Source organism: Eurypyga helias, unplaced genomic scaffold, assembly GCF_000690775.1.
Source record: "Eurypyga helias isolate BGI_N326 unplaced genomic scaffold, ASM69077v1 scaffold40367, whole genome shotgun sequence".
NCBI classification, from domain to species: domain Eukaryota; kingdom Metazoa; phylum Chordata; class Aves; order Eurypygiformes; family Eurypygidae; genus Eurypyga; species Eurypyga helias.
The window spans coordinates 20,979-41,204 of record NW_010262056.1 but is presented as its reverse complement, the minus strand read 5'-3'; the positions used below and the strand labels follow the sequence as shown (position 1 = coordinate 41,204).

Here is a 20,226-nt window from a genome sequence, read left to right as displayed (position 1 = left end):
TGCTGAAAAACTTCTACCACTTTTAAGACCCGATGAGAATTGGACACTTAATTAGGCACTGGGTCCTTGGAGGACACGACACAGGTTTTTACTAGTAACTGGAGAAATTCTTACCTCAAATCAAGCCTCTTCCAATCTAGCCAGTGCTCCTGGGGTCAGGTATATTGCAGATAATTCAGCTGTAGGGGAACACATACAAACAATACTTTGCATTTTATAATCACTATCTGCCACGATTTTTACAGATGATTTGAAATGTTGAAATTTCAGCACAGACTCAAAAAACCACCAATAAAATCAGTTTTGAAGCTTGACTCTTAATTCAGTGCTAACCCCAAATTTAAACTAACCTTAGCCAAGATCTCCTGGATTCAGCTCAAACATTGCTTTATGCACAGGTTGCACTTGCCCCGTTCGTAACACGACCGGTTGTATTTACTTCGGCGCATTACTCGGTGGTTCTAACCATATGATGATAACTGTTGTGCCCATTTTCATTTGTATGACTCCGTGGAAAATCAAGAAAGTGCATCTTCATCTACATTATCCTGTGGGAAGGAGAAAGCGTTACTTTAGAGCTGGAACTTCTCCTAGGAGGGAAAAAAGGGTCAAAAGAGGCCGTGTGTTTTGCTCATTCAGCTTGTGTTACTTCTTGCAGCTAGCTTCAAATCTCACTTTTCCAGTGTACATCAATGCACTTACTCTTCTTTAAATGAAAATTTTGCCAAGTGTTTCATTTTGACCCTGCCCAGTTGGCTCCATTGCAGTTTTAAACTTTGCTTTGTATTCCTGTTAATTGCATTTTCTGGTGTTCAGGAAGTACTATGGTGAGAAGATTGGAATCTATTTTGCCTGGCTAGGATTCTACACGGAGATGTTATTCCTTGCAGCAGTTGTTGGCTTAATCTGTTTTCTTTATGGCTTGTTTACAATGGATGAAAATATGAGCAGGTGAGTGTAATGCTGAAAATCTCCTGGGCTTGTGAGGGGAAAAGCTAAGTACTGTGAAAATTCTGGTCTTGCAAAGAAACCAACAGGTAACAAGCATTTAAAGCTCGTCAGAGCAGACATGTTTCTTCCACAGCGATCTGTATTGACTGAAATGGTGGTGGACAGCTAATGCACAGCTCGTGACTGTTAATTAGTTAGACTCAATTTGTAGATCAAAAGCAATATTTTATGGTCAGTTGGCAACAGCTTTTTATATTGGAGTGCCTGCACTACATGAAGTCTGAGAGCACCACCAACCTCTCTCCAAGTTGTTTGGAGTGTGTTTATTGTTCCCCTGAGCTTTTGTATTTTAATCTTGCATAGTCCGTTGATCTTTTTGTGTAGATCGTCAGCTGTACTAAGGACCAAAAGCATGAGTACAGGCCAGATCAGTGCTCTTCTGCCAAAGAGGGATTCAGTAGCTTGGAAGCTGGAGTCTGCTTCTTTTTAAATAAGCATTGTGTTTGTTTCCTCAAGGTCCCAGAATTTATTGTATTTAGGGATTTTCAGGGGGTGGATGGGTTGGGAGAGGAAAAGAGGGTTGACATTTCATTGTTGACTTTTTTTATAAGAAATATTCCAGACAATTTTTAGTTTTAACCTTAGAAGATGAGCAAGGAGTTAAAATTCTCATCCATTCTACTGAATCACATCATTCTGAGACTTACATTTTTGCTAGGTTCAGAATTCACCTGGGAATACTGCTGTACATCTTCAGATTTCTCTGGAAGCTGAAGGACATCATAGGATTGTAGACTTTGCCCACTGTAGTAGTTAAATTAAATAGCAAATTCTGCGGTAGATAGCAAAGCTGAATGAATACCTTTGCTTTTAGAAAAGGTGTTTTGGACGCGGTACTAACCTGATGAGCAATAACCTGGTTTGTGTATCGCCTGACAGCAGCGCATGTGCAGTACAGCTCCTTACAGACTGCTGATTCATGACTGAGGGAATCGGAAAGCCCACCCCAAGTGAATAGCTGCTTCTCCTCGCAGCAGCTGCTACATTTTTTGGCTTGCGCTGACCTACTACAGGTTAACACCAGTGAATGGGTGAAGACTTGGCATCTCCTCTGTGAAACTACAGATGTTGAGCTTTGAACAAATGATGCTTCTTACGTTTCTTTTTAAATAAATTTCATAGAGCCGCTCTTAAGATGCTATGAAAACAGATACTGTACAATATTTTCTCCTCAGCAAAGAAATCTGTGACCCTGCAATCGGAGGAGAGATCATCATGTGCCCACTTTGTGACCGAGAGTGCGAGTACTGGAGACTAAACACCACCTGTGAGTCCTCAGAGGTCTGTATCTGGTTCTCCAGTCACCTGTCATTTTTATCCACACTGAAAACTGGTTTGGTACCGACCTGCTCCTGTGTGTTCTGTTGCAGTATTCCCATTTGTTTGACAACGTGGCAACTCTCTTCTTCGCCATTTTCATGGGCATATGGGGTAAGTACATTTGCTAAGTTTTATGTCAAGCAATAAGGAGATCTCGGCCAAACTTCTGAGGGACACTGGAAAGTGGGAAGAGAAGGAATAATGGCTTGCTTTAATATCCTGCCTCAGATGCAAAAGTGATAAAAGAGTAAAAGTAAAGTTACAGAGGGATTGGACTTAAACAAGCCAAAAAAAATCCACCAGGTAACTAGGGTATCATAAGCAGCGTGTACTCTAACTGCTAACGTTTTTCTTTCCTTAGTAGCCGAAGACAGAGTGGTACAACCGTACACAGCCCTTGTGGAAGTCCTCTCTGCTGAGCCCTGCGCATTATCAGCGTCCCTGTGAGGGAGTAGAGAGCTTTTGTCCTTTCACTGGACAGTGGGCCAGCACTACCGCTTCCTTAGCAGCACTTTTAGAAGAATCAGTTGGTTTTTACTCCAGTGAGGTTCATACATTATAGTATGTTTTGATAATGCAGAGATAGGTGGATTTCCTGACTCCACAAGCATGGTTTCACACCAAGTGACACTTGTTTAGACTGTTGGCTTGAATACACATACTTTTCTTGAGCTCTGTGAAGGTTCATAGATGTAGGATAGTGTAGTTGTTGTCTCTCATTGCCTTAAACATGTTTCCTGTTTTATACTGTTTGTGTGAAATTTCATAATTAAATCTGTCCTTGAATATAGATGTTTCATTAACACACACAGATCTCTGTGTGCTGGTAGAAAAATGTAGTGGTTTATTTATTATCAAAGGACCTAGCCACTGACTTTTTTGTAGAGAATTCACAGAAAATAAAAATTGAGCAAGATGATGTTGTATGGCTCTTTTCCTAAACTTTTCCTGGTTTTAAGCACTAGCCTTTGAGTGACATAGATTAGTCATTCAGGAAGTGCTAGCAAAAGATTTTAGACCTGCAGAAGATGAGCTTCCCTATGTGCGTAAACTGTAAAGCCTCTCCACTTCGAATAGGAACAATCAAACAAACCAAAAGCTTACATTTTAGGGTGGTTTATAGAGGACTTTTAAAATGTTGTATGATACTATAAGTCTTATAGCTGTTTATTTTATATATGAAATCTGACCCTCTGATGTCTTAAGAATTTATTAAGCCAGCCTCGCTCTTAGTTTTATGAGAAGCATCAGACATTCACTGTCTTTAAAATGACCATGATCTCAAATAATCATCCGAAAGCAACGTGCTACTTGAAAGCAGTTCTGCTTCTCTGTAATAGTGTTCATGTGTTACAGGTTTGTACACACGAGCAATTAGTTGAATTAGCATGTTCCTTTGTTAATTCCATGCCACTATTTGTGTATGGAAAGTGGTTAAACTGTAATTGCACATGGTCATCATAACAGTGGGAATACCTGTATCCTGTCTGGGCATCTTCCTTGTCATCCGCTTCTGGAATTCAATTATCTAATAGATTACTTAATCCATATTATGGCCCTAGCTGTGCACTTCAATAGGTAGTCAATCAAGATACTGCCACACTGTGAGGATAAATAATAGACCGCAGAACAGGAGCCGGTGCAGAAATACGCTTCACTCGGTTCATGAACTTGTTCAGTTCTCCCTTAACTGTGTTCTAACATTTCCAAATTGCAGTTACACTTTTCTTGGAGTTTTGGAAGAGAAGGCAAGCTAGACTGAAATACGAGTGGGATTTGGTTGATTTTGAAGAGGAACAGCAACAACTGCAGCTGAGGCCTGAGTACGAGGCAAAATGTACCCAAAAGAAGAAGAATCCTGTAACTCAGGTACTGGGCCTGCTGGGTTGACCTGAGAGGTGGTTTCATAACGCGCGAGTTCTGCCTCAGGAACAAGCCTGTATCTCACGGCTAGGTAGGGGTTTGTGTGACACACGTAACCCGTGCCGTGTTCGTGCTGGAGCAGGCCAGGCCTTCAGCCGTTACCTCTCCACGGAGCGGTGTTTACGGTAGCAGTGAGCGTAGGACATGATGCTGATCTAACACAGTAGATTTAAGTGAGCACACGGGGGTGTTTTGCCTCTGAAGTGTGCGTGACTCATTAATTACCCTCTGTTGATTATAATTTCCACAGGAGACCGATTCATTAAATCGTGAATACAAAGGCAGAGTTTATAGCTTTCACTTGACTAGCGCCATCTTTACAGTGCCCTTCACGTTTCAAGGTCACAGTCCCAAATCTTCACGCCTTCAAAAGCACTCTTTCTCATTCCCGCAGAGCATAGGAAGGGGCAGTCACCTTGATGTAAAGACACAAGAGTGGGACTAGCTGTGGCTTTATTTCGGACAGACAACCATTTTGGGGAACGCTAGGTTGCTGAAGCCCTTTGTCTGAAATTTAATTGAGGTACAATTAACCACACTATTTAACTCTGTTAAATGTACTATGTAAATACCTACTAGATGTTAATTGTCTTCATTTAAATTTAATTTAGGTAGGAGTTACTTGACAAATTTAGGGATCAGGTGGTTGCATTCCAATACAACATCTACCACCTGGATTTGGTGGATTTTGAAATCATCCTTCTTTTTCCTAGAATTGTAGATGAAGAACTTATTTTCACTAGACATAAGTAGACTTAGGTAACACTGTCAAGAAACAGAAGCTTATCCAGAACATGGTAAGCATCCTTGTTGTCTGAACAGCAACCCTGCCTTTCAGGGATTCTTTCCTTAATTATTAGGAAATATATACACATATCTTCCTTCTCCTGTGAGACAGTTTTTCTGTCTCTCCTTCTGCACATGCAGCATTAATGCTGTTGCTCTTACACCTGGAAGCTGCGTGCTGTAGTCATTGCCGTGTGCTGTGATTTTGAGTGTAGCTGTGCTGAGGTATTGATTTCTGCATGCTCAGGAAAATGGTTTCAGGTAAATCAATTTCTGATGAGCTAGTTCAGCTAATTGAAAACAGATGCCTGCCTGTTGTGTGTCATTTGCTAGTTTGCATCCCTGCTCAGGCTCAAAATCTCCACTTTTTTACAGTATACACTGACCAAAACCAGTGGGACCGCTGTGGTTGTGCAGCTGAAGGGAAGAGCAGGGGGAAATCACACAGGCGGTTGGCTCACGGCCTTGCGTGCTCTGAAGTAACGGGCCAGTGGGCCTCAGGGGAGGGGAATCGCGCCAGGACAGGGCAGTCACGGGCTGACTCGGAGGCAGGGGTTGTGTACAGCAGGGACCAAAGCCTGTACTCTGGCGAGGCGACTCAGCTGATGACGGCCAAAGATGGCATGTGTGAGAGGCATTTCTGTACCTGTACGAGGGAGAAGCTGCTCCCTCCCTAAAGTCATGCAGGTCGCTTAGGTGGAATGGTTTATTTGGACTTCATTTGGGAAATGGAAATTAGACTGTAATATACTTTTCTTATCTCAGTGTGAGATACTGCACTGTTCTGCACTTTCTAAGTGTGCATTAACAGTTACCATAAAACTTCAATGACTCTGCGATCCCTTATGAGATGTCAATTTATGACCTTGGTGGATTTTCAGCAGCTTCCGTGTGGCAGGGTTTAGAATCATCGAATCATTTGGGTTGGAAGGGACCTTAAAGCCCATCCAGTTCCAACCCCCCTGCCATGGGCAGGGACACCTTCCACTAGACCAGGTTGCTCCAAGCCTCATCCAGCCTGGCCTTGGACACTTCCAGGGATGGGGCATCCACAGCTTCTCTGGGCAACCTGTCCCAGTGCCTCCCCACCCTCTCCGGGAAGAATTTCTTCCTGATATCCAATCTAAACCTCCCCACTTTCAATTTAAACCCGTTACCCCTTGTCCTGTCACTGCAGGCCCTTAAGGAGGAAAGCTAAGTGCTCAGAGCAACCCAGGAGAAGATCTTAGCACACAGCAAGAATATCATGCATCTCATGCCTGAAGGAAAAGGGCTTGGGCTGGGAAACCTAGAGTGTGAACCGAGGTTCCAGCCGCACTCACCTGTTCCAGTGCCTCACCACCCTCTCCGGGAAGAACTTCTTCCTGATATCCAATCTAAACCTCCCCACTGATCAGTGTAGCGCTGATCCTTATCAATACCCAGTTAGTGCAGACCATACGGGTTAGCCACGCTGTAATTTCCTTTCATTAGAAAATGTGCCACACTGAACATGTGAAAGGACAGTGATTTCAAATAAATTAACTTCTTCAGACTGATAATACAGATACAGGTCACTGAGTTTCCTGTGTCCCAAGGCTGGGTTGGCTTTGCTCAGAGAATTGTTTCCTCGTTATTCTTGGCCTAATTCAAAGTTCTGGGTGCACTGAAACAGAAATTGCTCATCTTGACGCTTTAATTAATACCTCATTTGGTCACGATGATAAACTATTTAGCTAGATCATAGCTAAAATCTGGTTTTTCTGATTGCAGTAGAATCTTAATTTACATAAATAATGAAGCATTCCATTCAAACTCGGGCTCTGTCATTGCACATTATTGCCCACATTTTGTTCTAAAGTAGAAAATGTATTGAATAGCTTAGAATGTGCACAACATTTATTCTTAGTATGGAATATATGAATTATTAATACATTTTACACCTAATATGTGGATGTAGAGCTGCCTAATACCTGTGCTTGTATCTTCAGCTGGTTTTTTATAGTTCTGTTAGCAGAGCCTGTTATCATCATCAAACAACTCATGACTCAGCTCCCGTACTGATGGTGGTGTTTAGTGGGTTCACTTAGGCAGATACAGGCAGTGTATCTCTCCTGAGAGAAGAGCACATCACGCTTCAAACCAGATCACATTGGTGGGGGCGTGCCGATGGACTGAAGAACGTCACTGTCAGGAAGCAACACTTGTAAACCTGCTGCTCGGTTGTGTCGGGGGGAAATGTGCAGCTCAGCCGCGGCCGCTGTGTTCAGTGTAATTACACCGCGTTACACCCGTGTGCTCGGCGTGTTCTGGGCTTTTGTGCAACAGAAAATAAACTCCAAGCTGTGGATGCCCCATCCCTGGAAGTGTCCAAGGCCAGGCTGGATGAGGCTTGGAGCAACCTGGTCTAGTGGAAGGTGTCCCTGCCCCTGGCAGGGGGGGTGGAACTGGATGGGGTTTAAGGTCCCTTCCAACCCAAACCAGTCTGTGATTCTATGATACCTTCTGTTGTCAAAACAAGTGTTTCCTGGGTCAGTGTACTTACTGATAATACACTTAATATTGCACTCGCCTGTAGTAGTTGGAGCCCCTGTATCCAAGAGAAGCGTAAGCATACTACAAGGGCTTGACCCAAAGATTTACAAATTCAGATTATCTTACACTAAATCCTTCTTCCACTGGCATTAGTTCTTAAATGATCCTCTCTTACTACATGTAATCTGATATTTTAGGAATTAGAATTGGTCGCGAAAAAGAGAACTTTACAGGAACATGGAACACTGTTGATGTGCTATATGGGGATACTCACTTGGGTAAGACATACCTGCCTGATGTTGCAGTGGAGATTGGCAACTAATGACTGTAGCCATTTCTTCAATTAAAAGAAAGAAAAAGAAATTGAAGGAGTGGAGGAAAACACTCTCTGGCTGTGTGGAAAAACATGGTACATCCAAGTAAATGATCATTTTAAGAACCATGAAGAATTTCTTAAAATTCAGTCCAGTTTTGGACTCTAGGCTGTTGGACAGCTGACCTAGCACTGCAAGAATAGCTCTGTCCTGTTCAGCTAATGAAGGAGCTGGTCTTTTTCCTTCACCTACTGATTAATTTTTGCAAGGGTTTAACCCTTCTTTCCAAGTACTGTCTTTACTTTTAGCATTGTTACCACCACTTCTGTCCTATCTTCCCCCCAGCACATTCAAAATCATGTCCAATCTGCTCTTTAAGAGAGGGGGGTTCTAAGTGGTTTTCCTCGGATGTGGGCACTTTCACACAGCTGGTGAGAGCTCTGTCTGCTGCTTGATGTTAGAATAAGATTATGGATTTGTGAACTGTGCTGTGCTTGCTTGACTGTTTCAGGAGATGGAGCCTTATTTGCCTATAACTAGCCAGGCTGTGCGGTTCTGCATCTCGGGAACTACAGTGTTGTTCTGGGTGAGCATCATTTTGAATCATGTTAACATATATCAGAGTTGCTGGTCATCACTAATCATGATAGTAATACAAACTGGATTTAATTAGGATATTAACACATGCTTTTGTTACTGACCTGCAGATTTCCTGCTGTCATGCGAAATGCCGTTCCATTCAGAATAAAAAAATAAAAAAAAAAAAAAAGAAAATTAGTTGCATGAGAAAATGGAAATCTGTCATTAATTAGTAATTTGATGAGACATTTTAGCATAGGGATAACTTCTTCTTTGGTTTATGTGCTGTTAACATACTGTACTGGAAAAAAATAGCAGTAAAGGCAAAAAAATATATTATTCACTACAGTGAAATATCTACATATTCCTCTGTAGAAATATCTGCAGAGTGAATGTCAGGATGGACAATATAATCTAACTTGACCCTTCCATCTCCATTTCTATGAGTCTGTATCCTGCACTATTTATTTGTTTGAATAATGGTATTGGATTGTCTGCTTTGCTTGACTTTAAAAAAAACAATGCTGTCGGGTTTAATGTATCGAATGTTACTAAGTATTTTGCCTGTTTACTTCGCATTTCAGTGCTGCTGAACTCATACCCGGAAAGAATAAAGTTTAAAAACTGTAAAGCATGATAACTTAGATCTTGTATCAGAAGTTGCATGCATATAGCTGTATGAGCTGTAAGTGTATGTCAAATCTCTGTCCTCTCCTCAGGTGTCTCTCATCATAGCTAGCATGATAGCTGTGATCGTCTATCGCCTGGCGGTGTACGCTGCCTTTGCCAGCCTGATGGAGAACACTCAAACGTTGCAGCCCATCAGCGGATTACTGACCCCTCAGCTGGCCACTTCCGTCACAGCCTCATGCCTGAATTTTGTCATCATCATGATACTGAATTTCTTCTACGAGAGAATAGCCATCTGGATTACTGATATGGGTAAGCAGCGTGCAGGAAGAGAGAACTTCGAAGGAATCCCTAAAGGTAGAACCCATCTGGCCGTGCTTTGTGTAGGTGTCTCGGCTCGGACACTGGGCCCTGCGGCGTTAGTCTGCAGCTTCCAGAAATGACTCACTTGTGTCCGTGGCCATACTGAACATTTTCCCTGTGTTTGAGTAAGTATAATATTAGCTTGTATTAAAACTGGTCTACAGAGACAATCATAGTTCTGAAAATAATTAAAAATTACCGTGTGTGGTCGTAAAGTCACCAAAGCAAAATCCAACTGTCTTAATTTAGCAGTATTTCAATTAGAAATCCTGAAGATGTATTGTTAAAGACAGGTCACAGCTTTCACAGCCATCTTTATAAGAAAAAAGAGTACATAATTATGCTTCTGTCTTTGAGGGAAAAGGTCAGAGGCTGGCCGATGGCATAGGACAGTGTGTTTTGCAGGGTTTTCTCTTGGCACTATTTACCTTAGCTACAGATTTACAAATTTGGAGTTAATACAGATTGAAGGCGGAGATGTTTGGCCTGAGAGGTGTCATTGTGGCTGTAGCCGTAGGGGGCGTGACCTGCAGTAGGCTCACTCCAGAGCTGGAGGAGCCAGCAGGCAGGCCGGCCGAGAATGATCTACTACGTTAGTAGCAGATGTTATGTTTGACTGCTGCTTACTTGCTGGAAATATCCCTCCCTAGAGCTCTTCTTAGCTATTTTTCTTTGTTTGCCCTTAATGCTTTAGATGTACAAGTCCCTGCAGGTGCTTTATAGAAAGAAATAATTGCGGAATATTCAGCTGGTGGAGGGAGAGCTGAAAATATAGGTATTTGTAGTTTGTACAGCTGTCATAAATACAAGTGGAATGAAGAATGGAAAGGTGTTTCTTGCAGAACCTTAAGGGGATGTTGCATTGGGTTTATTTTGATTTATCATGGACCATCTCTTGTCTCGGAGATCTGTATTGCTTATCTCACTTGGCCAAATTAGACCAAACAAAGACAGAACAAGTAATAAGTAAAATTGCCTCTAGCAAAAATACCCCAAACACAACAACAGAAACTCGTCATTTTTGTAATCTTTCTCGAAGGGCGAGAATTATAAGCATGAAGGCTTGGCAGAGTTACTCTGCTCCTTGCAGGTGTGGAGGATGAATTCCTTGTGTCAGCACTACCTGCGGTTATCGGTTGCAGAGGAAAGGTGCCTTCACTTCCGTGGGGCTGCTGCCCTCCTCTGGCAGCCGTGGAGCTGGGCTTAGCCCAGGCTTGGAGACGCCTTGGCTGCAGGGTGTGAAATGTTGGCTGCGGCTGTCGGGGCTGTCTTTCCACTCTTTTCACTCGAGTTCCTTAAAAAAGTTAGGCTAGATTTTGTTTTCAGACTGCAGGTTCCCGGTAAATACCTGATGTCATACAAACTTACGCCAAGCTTGGGAACGATAATTTACTCGGATACATAAAATACCATTGCCACAGGGCTGGTGAGTTCAGTACGTCTGCCAAGTCCTGACCCGTTCAGAGGGACGTGAATGTTTGTGGTGTATTTTCTTCCTCATTCACCCAGCCTAAATGGTTATATGTTACCTCTTAACAAGACATTTTACCAATAACGTGTGTAGGACTTCCTGCTACCTTTAAAAAATGTAAACCTGATGGAGAATTTGATTACGAAGGCAGTACAATCTTAAGCAAAGGCTTGGTGATGCTCAGAACCACCGAGATGCCTGTATCCTTCCCTATTCTCCCCTCCCCCTCGGAGTCGCATTGTTCAGAGAGCACTGACCCGTCGGGTTTCTGCGGATTTCAATATAAATTACACACAGAGAGCATATTGGGGTAAAAAAAATGTAACATGCTTCTCTACAGCAAAGGGAAAAATAAAATCTTGATCCTGTGCGTTGCCAACAGTGAAATTTTCATAGTCTAGATAATCCTGCTAATTAATGTTTGAGGTTCATCTTGGATCTCCTAAAAACAGTGTAAGAGTCTGGGATGGACAGGTACTAGTAGACAGTACAAAGAAGGGGAACTTGATGATAAACGTTTCAAGAATTAATTTCTCTTGCCTGTGCTCAGAGCATTGCGTTGTCAGTAGGGTGGTTGAGAGCAGGAATTCTGTCTGCTGAGCTTCTGTAGCTGGTTTTCTTTTTGTTTTCTCCTTTGGCACTGTGGGTGATGAGTATTAATGAATCTGTATGTTTTTAAAGGATGTAAAAGAAAATAAAATTACTGTTTTCTGGTTTCACAGAGATTCCCAGGACTCACATGGAGTATGAGAACAGGCTCACTATGAAAATGTTTCTGTTCCAGTTTGTTAACTATTATTCATCCTGCTTTTACGTGGCCTTCTTCAAAGGGAAGTTTGTTGGTTACCCAGGTGCCTACACATACATGTTTAATCGCTGGCGAAATGAGGAGGTAGGACTTTGTTGATTAAGGTGGATTGAAGAATAATAAACTAGTTTAAACTCTTTGTCCCCTCCGACCTTTGCAGTCATAAATTGCCAGCTGCAGGTTTGGTCTGGAATGAGCTGGACCTCAGCTGGCCATCCTGAGGCTGATAGGGGGGCTTCCAAGGACTCTTCCTGCTGTTGCGAGTCAGGGAAGCACCAGCAGTGAAAATCTGTGGCCCTCAGTCACAGGGGTGAAAAACCAAAAAGCTTTACGTGTCCTCAGTTCTCCTGAAACACCAGTGGATCCATAGCTTTTAAAAGTGATCCTCTAGGTTGAAGAAAGGTAGTGTAAATGGAAGTGGTCTCTGGCTTTTGGGTGTCTTCTTAAGCGTTTTTGAGGCTCTGCATTTTCAGAGAAACCATTTGGTAAGTAAGAGGCACTTCTGTAAGCTTTTGAGGGTTTTTTAATCCCCGTTTCATTGCTAATTATGCTGTTTGTACAAAGGTGAAATACAGTATTTAATGTGAAGCATTGCTTGGGAGTCAATAAGGGAGGAAAAACTTCATCCAAAACACAAGGAAGTATCTCCTAATACAGGTCTGGCTCTAAATTCTTAAGGCAGCCTCAGTAAAGAGTGAAAACTTCAGTGTTCTCAGCAAACAGCTGAGATGCCCTCGGGTATTTGAATACCTCTGGTTAGGGATACGAACAGCAAACGCAGGTGCTTGCTAGGTCGGGGCTGCTCTGGTGCTGAGAGCTAACCGAGCACCAGAGAGTCATCTTGCTGGGGCTGTGGGGTGGCTGCTCCGTGCAGACCCGGCTGCCCCATCGTGTACCTGCACAGTGGTCAGCCTGAAGCATCTTTGAATGACTCTGTCTTTAAATGGTCATTGGGTTTTGGTGTGTCTTTTGATCAAGCACATCGAGTGTTGAAAAGCCCTTCTGTAACAGCTTTTCTGAGAGGGTATCCTAGCTGGCAGTCCAAGTGAAAATTAACTATTGTCCTAACAGATTATAAGAACTCTTCTTTCTTCACTTACACAGTAGCAGAATACAGTTTACTTGGGTAATGTCATTATTCATGTCCATGAACTCCCAATTTCTCTCTACCAGTGTGATCCTGCGGGCTGTTTGATAGAACTGACGACACAGCTCACCATAGTCATGGCTGGCAAACAGATCTGGGGAAATATCCAAGAGGCCATTGTACCGTAAGTTCTGTCTTACACTGAGAAACCCATGTTATAGACAGATGAAATTCTTGGAAGGGGTGATAACGTGAAGAAACTAAGAATAATTCTGTAAATTAACCACAAATTCTGACAAGCAGACTCAATTCGTAGAGGCTTTTGGCCTCTTTTTGTGAAAGCCACGCTTATAAAAGTCTGTTGCAACAAGGAGCTTGCTCAGGGAAAGGGGTATTTGATGTGCTTCTCTCGCTGTTAACTTTTTTCCTGCATCTACAGCTGGATTTGTAACTGGTGGGGTCGCCGGAAAGCCAGAAATAATCCAGAAAATTTATACAGTCGCTGGGAGCAAGACCATGATCTGCAGATATTTGGAGCCTTAGGCCTGTTCTATGAATACCTAGAAATGGGTAAGTTTAAAAATACTCATTTGGAATCGAGGGCAAGACACCTTGTTCTGACACTTTCAAAAAATAGTTTCTCAGTTAATTGTTACGGGTTGATACAGCCTCTTTCATCTGGTAAACAGTAGATGATTAACTGCTGGAAATCATTAAATAGGTCAGCCTAGTTTTAAAAAAACAAGCTGCCTTTGCATCTTAGACTGCAGGGGATTTCACAGAAGCGCTGCAGAGACTGTTTTGTTTCTCTCATTTGAATGGGGAACATTATTCTCGGTGCAGCCAGCTGTCTTGGTGTCTGCTCAGTTCTTGTTCCCAAGCAGATTCTCAGCTGATGTCAGGGGAAGTTGTAAGTATGGGATGAGTGCCAAATATGCTGTAAGGATGGGTGCTGCGGATACGAGATCTACGAACTGGATCAGGGAGAATCTGTAGTTTTAGGTTTGTGCTGGTTAGTGCTTCCATACAGCCCAGGAGACCAGCAGGGGGAGCATGGGTAACAGAATAGGATCTGCCAGAGGTAACTCGGACAGGTCAGCGTGTGAAAGTAGTTTACAAAACCTGAGAAACTAAAACTAGAAACTGAAGCCATGCTAAATCTAAAAGGCACTAAAAATATATTAATATTTCTGCCTCATAAGGACAAGATTTGTTGAAAAGTGGGCCTTCGTATTGCGTTATTTCTACAGAAATGAGTGTTACAGATTGCCCGGAGATGTGAATTCTTGTTACTGTCGCTTCATACACTCCATGGTACTTCATGCAGGGCTGTGATCTTGTCAAATTAATACACTCAGAACAAGGCACACTGTCGGCCACGCCTGTTACTAGATGTCCTTGCTCCTCCTGAATCAGAACTGAACCAGTACGCTCCAGCATTGTCCTGGTGCTGCTGCGCTCATAGGAATTGTGTTGCTTGTCTAAGATGAAGAACTCATCGCTGAAACCATGGAAGAGCTGATGACTGGTGTACGGGAATTTATTTTTATCCACTGCCTGAACACGACAAGATGTTCTATTTCCTGTCTTGAAAATACAGTAGCAGAATTGGCTCTGCAGTGGGGACTGTCACATTCTGTACCCAGAGACATTTAATTTTGGTAATGACTAAATGGATTCCTGCATTTTATTTGCAAATCTTAAACTGATGTTAAGACTCCCCGGTGGAACTATTAGATAAAAAATTGTTATTAATATTTTGACTCAACCAGTAACTATAGGTGGAGGTAAGGCTGTCATAAAAGTGCTTCCTCTTATTCATTTAAGAGTATAGCTGATAAGGAAAAGGAGAATGGCCTTGCTCCGTACAAACTGCAGGACAGGGAATCTAGCCTGGTTTTTGGTCCTTCCTCTTAATTCAGAAATGGGACGTATGAGTACATTCCCATTCCCCTACCACTGCATTCCATTCATGAGGGAGCTGCAGCGCCATGGAAGAATTCATACCCGGCACTGCTGGCAGCCGCACGTGGCAGGACTCGAGTGCCCTGCTCCCTTGGGTGCTGCTGAATGGCAGCCTGGATTGACTAGAGAAGTCTCGGGGCTGGGGCAGGTTGTCCCTTAGCTCAGGCCAGGGCTGGAGGGGACTTGTGCAGCCTGGCAGAAGTTTGCCATTTGTCAGAGTGGCAACTTGTATGTGTCTTTTTCTCCGTGTGAGGGTACTTCTGTAGGGGCAGATTTTGGCACTTTCCTTTTCTCCCTTGCAGTCATTCAGTTTGGATTCATTACTCTCTTCGTGGCGTCCTTTCCTCTGGCTCCCCTTCTTGCTCTGATGAATAATATCCTGGAGATTCGAGTAGACTCCTGGAAATTAACCACTCAGTACCGAAGACCTGTGGCTGCAAAAGCACATAGCATAGGAGTTTGGCAGGAAATCCTCAACGGAATGGCCATCTTGTCTGTTGTCACTAATGTAAGTTTGTTAACCGTGCTACATCGACTTTGATTCTTCCGTGTACTCAGGGCTTGCAGATTTAAAAATCAGTTGATGCTTTTTCTTCGCCATTGACAGCATTCACTTTATCACATTACCCTGCGTAGACACGGTCAAACAATTTGGCTTGTCCGTGTGTTGGTGACACACTGCTCCCAATCCACATTTCATTGGACCATCATCTTTTATTCACTTGGCTGTGTTTTCCAGCATTTTGGAATAGCATAAGCCAGCTGGAAGCTTAGTCTGATGAAGCACACATTGCCCAGAGGGGACCGAAGGGGACAGGAGAGGCAGTTTAATTCTGTCGTCTGGAAGACGTTTCTGTCTTGTTGCTATGAGGCCTGTTCTGTGGGAATTCTGATTCTGGGTGCCTCTGTGGGGGCAGTGGCTCAGAGTACTTTTACAATCTGGAAACTAAAGGCTATGCTAGTATTTGCATCTTCAGTGTAATGTAAAGCAGGCTGCTGAGCAGAAGTGTTTTTAATGTAGAATGGTAAAGAGAATCTGATCTGCAAGCGTCTTACACAACAAACCCACTTGCTGGTATTGCCTGATTAGCAAGGTACCTGAGCATCCTCAGTATCTTGGGTTTCCAGGCAAAAAGTGCTGGTAGCTGTTGTTTCCTTTCCAAATACAGCTGGAGGAAATGGCTCCCCTTCTTTCATAAGGTGGTCACACGCTGGATTCGAATTCACCCTTTCTCACAAGGACTCAACAGCACGTCTCCTCTTTCACTAAGGAGTGCTGTTATCACAGGTAGAAGACAGTTTGGTGTGAAGGGGATATTTGGGATCTGGTGCCTCTTGTAAGGTCTGTGTTATGTATTTTGTCCCCTGAGTGCGGGCCCTTGCAGCAGGGGCTGCAGTCAGCATCTTTGCCTTGGTAGAGTGCCCTCATCGTGCTCACCCTCGCGTAAAAGATCCCAGGTTATGCCACAGAGTCACAGTACCAAAACCTCTTTGTGAATCTGCTCGCAAGTTTTGTGTGCCACTTCCTTACTTTCTTCTTCCAATTTCTTTTTCAGGCTTTTATTGTTGCATTCACATCAGATATGATTCCTCGTTTAGTTTACTACTATGCTTATTCTGAAAGTGGAGACTCGCCGATGTCTGGATACATAAACAATAGTTTGTCGGTGTTTCAAATCTCAGATTTTCCTGAAAGAAACAAGCCTAAGCTGAATCCAGAAAATTTTCTCATATGCAGGTTGGTGTGATAATGAATATTTTATCACTTTGTTATCACCATAAAAAGCCAGTGCAGATCTAAGTAGTCCACTAGAAATTAAGTGATGTCATTCTCATCATTCTAAAATGTGAGAGGTAATATTTTAAGCTGTTAACAAGGCAGTGCTTGAGATGGTAGGAGAGATAGTAAGGGATGGTCACTCATGAAAAGTGTCACCTTCTTGTTATTTAAGAAAGTCTCATTGCTAACGTTTTTTTGTTTGGCTTTGGTTTTTTGCTTCATTAAACTATTGATTTTTGAGTGATGAAGAAGATCTAGGTCTTTAAGGCGGCCAACTTCAGCCTCTGTTTTCACAGGTTTTTAGGCTGCAGTGCCTAAGTAGACAAGGAAGTATTACTAAGGGAATGTTTAGGCTCCAAAGCTGATTGAGACATGGCATTTAAAGTCAGTTGCTATTGTGCTAGATACCACCAAGAATCTGGGCCACACTGCTTTCATTAAAACCAGTCCTTTCTTGCTAGAAGCAGCACTGGGAGGGTTCTAGAAGAATTGAGAAAGAACTTTGGAGAAGTCCATGATAACAGAAAAGTATTGATTTGATGAAAAAAAAAAAATCCCAAAACAAATGAACCAGAGAAACCCCAAAACCCAGCACTTCAAGAAGCAGCTACCTTTGTATGATGTTTTAGCTTTAAAGCCTCAGGAGTCTTTATCCTACTTGTACGTGTGGATGTAGAACATGTACTCAAGACCATCCTTCCGTTAAACCCTGCATCTGTCCAGTCCATAATCTGTCAACAGCTGTCACATTTATTCAGGACTTGTCCATACTGTGTGACACATTGCATCACTCTCTCCTGTACTGCTTGCCCATCGCCTGAAAAAAGTAACCTGCCCACAGAATTTCACTGCTCGCACATCCTCATCCCTGCTCCGTTGCTGTGAGGGTGTTTAGGCAAAGATAACATAGAAACAAATTGAGAGGCAACCTTTTTCTTGCGAAAGGAAACAGACCATTTAAAACAAGGTGAAAAGGTTCCTTAAGTGACAGCTGTATGTGCCTGTAAGTGTCACTGAGCTTGTAGTCTGTCTCAGACTGACTGTGACATTTCACCTCTGCATGTCCTTCTATCCCACAGGTACAGAGACTATCGATATCCTCCGGATCATGAGAGGAAATATTTACACACTATGCAGTTCTGGCACATTCTTGCTGCAAAACTGGCCTTTATCATTATTATGGAGGTATGTTCCTTACAAAATTTCTGTCCAAAATTGGTACCTTATAGATTCTCTAGGTTACTAATGTTACAGGAAATAGAATTGCTGAGTATAAAATAGTTTGTTCCCTAAGTAATACCCAAATACTCATGTCCTAAATGATTACTGTAGGGAGGTCTTTTAACCTCAGGGAGTTAAGTAAGAACAGTGAAAACAGCTGAGGAGACTGCTAAATTTGATCAAAATAAACCAGCAGAATAAAAAAGGTCTTTGTGCAGATGGAAGAGACATGAAACCACCAGGACTAGCACTTTCACTCCTCCTGGTTTCATCAGAACTGCATGTGAGACAGCTGTGTTCAAAATCCAGCATCTTGCAGTGATGTATATTGGCTAAAATTAGTTAGGTCAGTAATTTGGATAACTGGCACTTCAGTATTAAGCCACTGTCCTGCAAGTTCTGCAGGGAAAAGGGAGTTGTTAAAGTGCTCTTCCCATCGCTTTTCCTGCTGTACCTTACCAGCTCTCAGTAGCTGAGCGCTACCAGCGTGGCCACATGAATTTTCTAAGAAACCACACAGAGGTCTCAGGAAGTGGCGCTGGGAATTCAGAACCCCGCACTTTGCTCTTGGGTTTACTAAATCACAGATGTTTTGGAAATAAAGTTTCTGCCAAAAAGGAAGTGTGTTAATCTTCATGCACATCTCAGGTACACATTAGTTCATTATGTGTTGTTCCAGGACAGCCATGTGAAATGGAGTATTCTGTTTGTGAACAAAAAGCCATCTATTTGGTGTTAGATAAACCAGTTTCATTCGATAATGAGTTGTTACATTTCTCTTGGTTTCCTTTTTTCCACCCACCCAGCATGTTGTATTCATCGTCAAATTCTTTGTAGCGTGGATGATTCCTGATGTCCCTGCAGACGTGAAAGCCAAAATAAAACGTGAAAAGTATTTAACACAGAAAATCCTACATGAGTATGAACTTGAAAAACTGAAGGAGAGGCTGTGTCAAGGAGATAAGCAAGCCACGGAGAAGGAGTTCATCGCCACAGAAGGGAGGATGGAGTTATCCAGAGCAATGTAGTTGAAAACACAACTGTGTGGGGTTTAGGTCGTGTTAGCTTTTTTACCTGTGGTGTCCTCTGTGTGCATCATCTTGACAGCTCTCGGACAACTTCAACCCTTTGCTTTCAGTCCAAAGATTTTAGACTTTGAAAGTCTTACTGAGCATTCTAGGTTTAGTAAATCTGCCTAACTGTGACTTCAGCACTGTTTCTATTTACCCATCACTTCAAGAAATAAGTGTAATCTTATAATCCTAGAATTTGGATTCCCAGAATGTTACCCTCGAAGGGCTCGCAGGATATGATAAGGTCATTACCGCCAAGCCCTCCCCCTGTTGCTATTCAGCAAAGTTCCAGGCTGTATCTCAGCTGAATGAAAAGGATATCAGAGGACTCCTCTGTGGAAAATGCTAAGAATTATGATTTTTATGATATAATCATTTAAATAGGAGAACACTCCTGATACCAGGGTTAGGATTTGGGGCTTTTTTTATATCCACTGTGCCATATGAAACATTTCTTTGCAGCTTTGAACTACTATACCCTTTTTAGAAGGAGTTGGTTTTTAAAGATATATTGGCTTAATTCCACTTGGAATTATTCATAGGCACAGAATTCAGTCAACACATACTCATGAAGGAAAAAACCCCTATAACATATTTTCATAAAGATACCATCTGCCAAAGAATTTGCTCTTTAAATGCAAATATTGTGGAATCACCTAATTACAGTGGTTTTTGAAAAGATGTATACAGTTTGGACAAGTACAGCAAATTTATCTCTCAGTCTCAAAAACTGCCATTGGAAGGTCATGCTTGACATCCCTTTTGGCCAAAGGTGCTCCTTTGTTTGGACTGTTTGGATTCCCAGTGAATGCCAGCGAAGGGCTAAAGCTGTGTGTCTGTACTCGACGCATACTACAGAGCATCACTGCACAGTGCAGTGGGAGCTGGATCGCCACACTGATGGATTGGCGGGGTGGTTTTACATGGGTTTGTATTCAAAAGGTTTTAAGCATGCCCAATAATCTATGTTTACATTGTTATTGTCCTTATACATAGGAGCCTGGGGTTTGGGGTTTTGTTCTTGGGGTTGTTTTGCATCTTCAAGAAGGATTTGTTTTCTGTTTTGTTACGTGGCTTTTCTACAAAGTTACCGAGTTTATAAATGTATAATAACTACTTGTGCAAAGTAGCTACCAGCTGTTCATGAATGTGCCCTCATTCTATAATTTGAAGCAGTTAGGCGTTCTTATGATTTTGCTGTATATTTAAAACATATCAACCCTTCCACGCTTAGTGCCTTGTTTACCTGCACTCGGCAAAAGATGTGAAGACCATCGCGACGGGGAACTGCGTATTTCCCAAGTGTGCTGGCGGGCATCAGGAGGCTGTGAACCCGCACAGGCGTTAGCCAAACCACGCCTGCCTTGGCAGACTGCTGTCA

General features: G+C 42.6%; 1 protein-coding gene across 1 annotated transcript in view; it reads left to right on the top strand.

Moving 5' to 3' along the window:
* Nucleotides 1-18,913, top strand: part of ANO5 (anoctamin 5) — a gene marked incomplete at its 5' end in the record, with an annotated part of 31,270 nt that extends 12,357 nt beyond the window's left edge. Inside the window, 13 exons of the mRNA XM_010155557.1 lie at nt 817-951; nt 2,187-2,292; nt 2,382-2,442; nt 4,049-4,200; nt 8,380-8,454; nt 9,167-9,389; nt 11,634-11,803; nt 12,893-12,990; nt 13,246-13,376; nt 15,074-15,279; nt 16,328-16,509; nt 17,631-17,736; nt 18,579-18,913. Coding sequence (XP_010153859.1) covers nt 817-951; nt 2,187-2,292; nt 2,382-2,442; nt 4,049-4,200; nt 8,380-8,454; nt 9,167-9,389; nt 11,634-11,803; nt 12,893-12,990; nt 13,246-13,376; nt 15,074-15,279; nt 16,328-16,509; nt 17,631-17,736; nt 18,579-18,800 — 1,867 coding nt within the window. The remainder of the gene's footprint in view (nt 1-816; nt 952-2,186; nt 2,293-2,381; nt 2,443-4,048; nt 4,201-8,379; nt 8,455-9,166; nt 9,390-11,633; nt 11,804-12,892; nt 12,991-13,245; nt 13,377-15,073; nt 15,280-16,327; nt 16,510-17,630; nt 17,737-18,578) is intronic.
* Between the last annotated feature and the right edge of the window lie 1,313 nt (nt 18,914-20,226).